This window comes from Lolium perenne, chromosome 7, assembly GCF_019359855.2.
Source record: "Lolium perenne isolate Kyuss_39 chromosome 7, Kyuss_2.0, whole genome shotgun sequence".
NCBI classification, from domain to species: Eukaryota; Viridiplantae; Streptophyta; class Magnoliopsida; order Poales; family Poaceae; genus Lolium; species Lolium perenne.
The window spans coordinates 197,698,289-197,704,593 of NC_067250.2; the positions used below are offsets into that span (position 1 = coordinate 197,698,289).

At 49.7% G+C, this 6,305-nt stretch overlaps 1 protein-coding gene across 1 annotated transcript; it reads right to left on the minus strand.

Moving 5' to 3' along the window:
• Nucleotides 1-1,720: 1,720 nt before the first annotated feature.
• On the minus strand, nt 1,721-5,765 carry LOC127314549 (probable cinnamyl alcohol dehydrogenase 5). Its single transcript, XM_051345036.2, has 4 exons — nt 5,536-5,765; nt 2,474-3,101; nt 2,220-2,373; nt 1,721-2,124 (listed from the first exon to the last, which is right to left on the minus strand). The coding sequence occupies exons 1-4, from the start codon at nt 5,646-5,648 to the stop codon at nt 1,907-1,909; spliced, it is 1,113 nt and encodes a 370-aa protein (XP_051200996.1). The 5' UTR covers nt 5,649-5,765; the 3' UTR covers nt 1,721-1,906.
• Between the last annotated feature and the right edge of the window lie 540 nt (nt 5,766-6,305).

A 6,305-nucleotide genomic window follows, 5' to 3' on the forward strand; every position in this document is an offset into this window, starting at 1 on the left:
ACAAGTCCCCCAAGTGGACCGATGACACGAGCCCGAGTCAAAGCTCTACATGATGAGGTGAACTCGCTCCTCACCACCCTTGATCTTGGTACCCCTTTGGATGGATTGCTACCTCATGCCGACGTGCTATGTGTCATTAGGTACAAGGCGCATCAAGACCCCGGAGAGGAGGACAAGCCAAGGTCAAGGGAGGGAGAGAAGCAGCTGGACATGGAGATGATCATGAAGTCGAAGCCGACGTCACTCGAAGCGCTCCAAGGAAGAGACGGACGCTGGCTGGTCCAGGACCCGGTCAGACCGGACCCACAACCGGACGCCCCGGTCACAGGCCCGGTCAACCGGGCGCAAACCGGGCCAGCTCCCTCGTACCGGACGACGACCGGACCCAGGACCGGATTCTTCGTAGATTCCCGGCTTGCGCCCGGTCGACCGGACCCATGACCGGACAGCCCGGTCACAGGCCCGGTCAGACCGGACCCAGACCGGATCTGACGGGAATGCCCCACCAAACTGCCTTAACTTATCCATTCGCGTACCTGTTCGCCCTTGCTGGCCATGTGTGCCTATATAAGTAGCCTGGACCCCTCCTTAGCTCTTTAGACTTGTTTTGAACTCAAACCTACCTTTGAGCTTAGTCTCCCTTGGGTATCATCCCTCTGTAATCAAGGCACCTTGGTTGTTGACTTTGATCTTGTTGAGTGAGATTCTAGTACTAGTTACTCTCTCTCCCTCACCAAGCTCTTCCTCTCCAACCCCAATCTCTCTCCGGGAATTCTGCCACGTGCCTCTTCCTCGGAGATTCTATTGGCGTGGTCCATCGAGCCACGGAGGTAAGCATCGGGTGTATCGGGTTGGTGTGCGTGCGTGAGTCTCGGAGTTCCTCGTGTTCGTCGTGTTCTTCGTGTTCCTCGCGTTCTCTCATCTCTCCCCTTGGTTTCGAAATCAATCCGCGAGATCGGGCCACACACGGGGTCTTAGACCTCATCAGACGGCCTAGCTGGTGGGCTGCCGGGCTCGGTACCGGTGCTGGCTTTCCCGATAAAAAGCCGTCGCACAGGATTGCGCCGTCGGCACCTCGTGACTTTCTGCAGTGTCTAAAGGAATTCTCTGGAATCACCTTGTCAATCTCTTCCTTAGTAAAAGGAGCTGAAATGCTTTCTTGTCCTTCCAAAGGAGTGAAAAGATCTTCCAGGATGTTGACATTTAGAGTATCATACCAAGTCTCAAAAATGCATTAAAAGTGTCCTTCATGGAAATGATTATTTTGACTACATAGGCTATCTAGATGACCAGGAATAATTTTATATTCAAGGGATGCACCCTCAATCTTTACAGGTGCAGGAAAATGTAAATATGAGCTAGGTCTTTTTATTCATAAAGCTTCTAGAAAGTCTTATGCTGGTCTTAAAATTTGGGCTGAGAGATTTCGATAACTATAGCAGTTTTTTTGTTTTCTCTTTTTTTTAAGCCTATGGTCTTTTAGCTAGCTTCTTGTTGCTATCCTCTAGCAACAGCCCTTTGTACCTCATGACTTGTTGAAAATTTATAAATATACATAGTGGGAAAACACACTAATTTGCCGGAAAAAAAGATCTTCCAGGTTAAATATCATAGTACGATTATCTGACACACTGACACCCAACCATAACGACTTGTATAATCCAAGAAAACTGACGAAACAGTATTTTGGGTGTGTCGTTTCTTAATTTGTTAATTGCAGTGAAGCTAAGTAGGCAATCCATTAACACGGCAAGAAGCAGACTTATCCATCCATCCTTCAACTCAGTTTCCTCGCAAACAACCATGTCTACACCAATGCACCAGATGACAAGAGTTTATATCGTTTATTGTTTACTACGGAGCACTAACATGGACCAACGTAGATCGTAAGCAGTGCTGAGTACGTTCACTCGGTGGTGGCCGCAACCTTGTCGAGGGTGTTGCCGATGTCGATGACGAAGCGATACCTGACGTCGTTCTTGGCAAGGCGCTCCAAGGCCGTGTTCACATACTCCGCGCCGACCACCTCGATGTCGGCGGTCACGCCGTGCTTCGCCGCGAGGTCGAGCATCTCCTGCGTGTCGCTCATGCCGCCGATGATGCTCCCGGCCAGGGTCTTATTCGCTGCACACACGTACAATGTTCATCAGGATGCTATCTCATTTCTGTGATCGATCAGTGCAAGATTTCTCCTTATTGCAAGAGATGCTAAGACTTACTGGCAACTAGAACGAAGGGAGGAATCTCGATGGGCTTCTCGGGGAGGCCGACCATGATCATCTTGCCGTTGGGCTTGAGTAGCCCGAAGAGAGGGGTCAAGGGGATGTTTGCAGACACCGTGTTTATGATGCCATCCATGGTGCTCATCGCAGCCTGCAAAGACATCACCAAAGCAAAACAAACATGAACCCTCAAGTTCCTCTTTCTTCTGCACCGGACAGGGGAAGTAACCTGAACCAGCGGGTCCGCCTACCTTCATCTCGTCGGCGTCCTTGCTGACGATGAACGCGTCGGCGCCCAGCCGCCCCAGGGCCTCCTCCTTCTTCCCCGGCGACGAGCTGATCACCGTCACTTTCATTCCGAAGGCCTTGCCGAACTTGACCGCAACGTGGCCCAGCCCGCCCAGCCCCAGCACGCCGAGGTGCAGCCCGGGAACGTTGAGCCCGTGGTACTTCATGGGGCTGTACACGGTGATGCCGGCGCACAGCAGCGGCGCGCCCTTGTCCAGCGGCATGGCGTCGGGGAACCGGACCACGAACCGCTCGTGCACCACCACCATGCTGGAGTAGCCGCCGTAGGTGACGGTGCCGTCGACGTCGACCGAGTTGTAGGTGAGGATCATGCCCGGGCAGTGGTTCTCGAAGCCCTTGTCGCAGCTCTCGCACGACCGGCACGAGTTCACCATGCACCCGACGCCCACGCGGTCGCCGGCCTTGAACTTGCTCACGTTCTTGCCCACCTCCGTGACCTCGCCGGCGATCTCGTGCCCGGGGATCATCGGGTACCTTGAGTTCTTCCAGTCGTTCTTCAGGGCGTGCAGGTCAGAGTGGCAGATTCCGCAGTACAAAATCTTTATCACCACATCGTCGTCTCCGGTGCTCCTGAAAAGTTAGGAAGAAACAGAAACGTCATGAAAAAAGAAACGATGTGCTACTGTAGTATTTTTGCTGATGGATTCGTTGTGAGCTCAACTCGCTGCTGACTCGAGCAATTTGTGTAGCCTGTTACGCATGCAAACCATAAAACATAATCTGCCGAGTTATAAAAAATGGTTGACCAACAGGGGAATGATCTCTCCCTTGGTTATACATTGTTAGGTAGGATGAGACTCTCCCCGCGGATGGACACGGATGGATGATAACCCGTTTTATTTGTCCCTCCTGCGAAATTACCGCGGATGGGGATTGAAACCCGGGTGGACTGGCTGCGCATTCGCTTGCCTTGCCACTGAGCTAGAACTCAGTTCTCGATCTACCGAGTTATATTTATTCAGACAATTTCAGTTTACTCGACAGAAAAGTTCACATCGATCTCTTTACAGAAAATAAGTTGGAAAGCAAAATTGTAAGACGGCAAATCCTAGATCGACACATACACCAAGCAACTTATGTACGGCCCTGAGCACACTGGCACGGCTGTGATAACGCCATGAAACAGCTAGAAGCCAAGAACCACCTACAAATTACACTAGCCTTTGCTTTCAAACTGCAAAGTACGAGTACATAATGGACACGGTCAGCCCACTTGTACAATCCATGTATTCCCTTTGTAGATTCCGTTTAAAATCAAGGTTGAAATACTCCCTCCTTCCTCTAAAATAAGTGCTTTATTTTTTTTAGATACGGATGTATCCCAACTTTCTATCTGTATCTAGACAAAGTTAAATCACGTGTTTTAGGATGGATGGAGTAGTAGTTTACTACGTACTTTCTTAGTGAATTTTTGACACTTTTTTTTTTCAAATTCGTAGTACCCCTTTATTAAATTTCCAACACTTATTATGGAATAGCTTTTTTTTTCCGAAAAGGGGAAGAAACACTGGCGTCTGCACCTAAACTGTAACTATAATGGATTAGTTATTTGTCACAGATATAGAAGTTTGATTCCTCATTATATTGCTTAGCAAAAATTTGTACGAAACTAAGTTCTTTTGATTATCAAGTTCCAATCTAAACACTGTAGTACGTAGCAACAATAAGGGTAACAAAGCACAAAGATACTCCGCGCCGGGCAGTGGGAGCATGTCAATTTCTAGGTTCAAGTTTCGCCCACATGCACGTGGGACACTCAATTGACACCACAGATAGTTAGAGCAAAAGGGATGAAGACACACATGCAGGGTGAGTTGAACCAGAACACTGCTCCCTCTATTCAAGTCACACGAATAAATTTTTCCTGCTTCATGCTCTATTGAAAAGCAGTGGCATTTATGAAATGCTAAGTTAGTGCTATCACTGACCCATCTTAAATTATGTTGAGTATTTTACAAATTTATGTAGTTTCATATAATAATGGTCCCTCTATTCAAGGAAAAATTTGTAAAATTTGATCAAGATTAGAGGAAAAATACTCAACATTCATAATGTCAAACACATACTTTTTCTGTTTCTAAAAAATCTTTCCAACTTTATCTAGATACAAAGGTATACAGACATGTTTTAGCTAAAGATTTATCCGTATCTTGAAAAAGTTGCTTAGCTTATTTTTATACTACAGGTGCTGATAGCTTTTTCTAAATATTTAATTGAATTTTACAGAGTTTGACTTTATTTGAATAAACCCAGGCAATTTTAAACAGAGGGAGTACTACTGCTTTGATGTATTGCATGTCTGCTAAATTTTTAGTGGATAGCTGGTCAGATTTAAAAGGTTTTTGACTTTATAAAAAGAGAGAGGAAAAAGGTTGAATAATTACGGAGGGAGGGAGCATCGTACGTAGTACTACTACCAGCTGGCACACTAACTAGTGAGGGTGACATGTCTTGAGAGGCAAGAAGAGGCGTCAAAGATTCCGCTGCCCCCAACAAAAACACTGATGTCAATGTTAATTTTGCTTGACAAACAGTAGTAGTACAGAGATTCACATGCTATATCTGGAAGATCCTTATCGAAAAAAAAAAATCTAGGAAGATACTCCTGGTAATTGCCGTGTGTGTGTAAATCTCCAAGACAAGCAGGAAGTGTAGGGGTGTCACGTTGAAGATACGGGAGGATCCCAGTGGTCAGAGGAGATCTGGCAGGCTGGATTTGGAGGTACGATGAGGCGCTAGGTAGCTACACGACGATTTAGTGGAGGATAAAATATCCCAAACATAACGGAAGCATGCAGGCAACAAGGGGCCGGGTGCGTACGTACGAATAACGATAGCAGGGGGCTGGGAATCTGGCGAGCACCGGCCGTACCGGCGGCCGGCGGCGGCGCAGCCTTTCTGAGGCGCGCGGCGCAGGTGGTCAAAAGAAAACCTATCGCTACTACCTAGCTAGATTGGTGTTGGAGTAGAGACGCTAGGAGAGGAGGAGAGGAGCGTTACGTACCTCCGTGTGATGGCGAGCGGGGAGAGGTGGCCGGCGTCGTCGCGCGCCGCCAGCCCCACCGCCTTCCTGGTGTGCTGGTGGTGCTCCGTCTGCTCCGCCGCCGTGGGTGCCATCCGGTTCCGGCGGGGGCTGGGAAACTGCTCTGTCTGTGCGTGGTGGTGGTGCAGCGTAGGGACGGCCGGTTAAGGGAAGACGTTGGAGGCGATGAAGGGGGCAAGGGAGAGTCCCGGCCAGGGCGCGCCTTTTATAGCCGGCCGGCGCCTCGCTGCCGGGTGGGACTCCGTCAGAGTCAGGCGTCCGCGCGCGATTCAATCGAACCGAACGGGGCCGAGACGGATCGATATGCGACGGGAAGGTTCTGGACTTGTGGCTACCGCGCGCTGCGTACCATTACGAATTACCGTCTGTGTGTGTGTGTGTGAACCGTTGCTCTGTCAGTATGGACCGTGCGTGACGGGACGGAGCATGCTCCAGCCACACACACACACACACACACAGACGCTTGTGGTGTGATGCACGGCTAGCTAGCTAATCTTTTTTTCTCCTTTCCAAGCCAATAAACTGATCTTCCGTATCTTTTGCCCCAAGAACACGGCTGGGGGAGCGATGGCGTCAGCGTCCGCGCGCGATCCTGCTCGAATCTCCATCCACCGGTGCCGGCACGGACGCGACGGTTCTAGTTACCGCGCCGCCGCCGTGGAAGTGTGAACAGTGGCGCCCGCCGCCGCCCGCCAGGCCCGGTGTGGACCGTGCCAACCGTAAAGTGCACA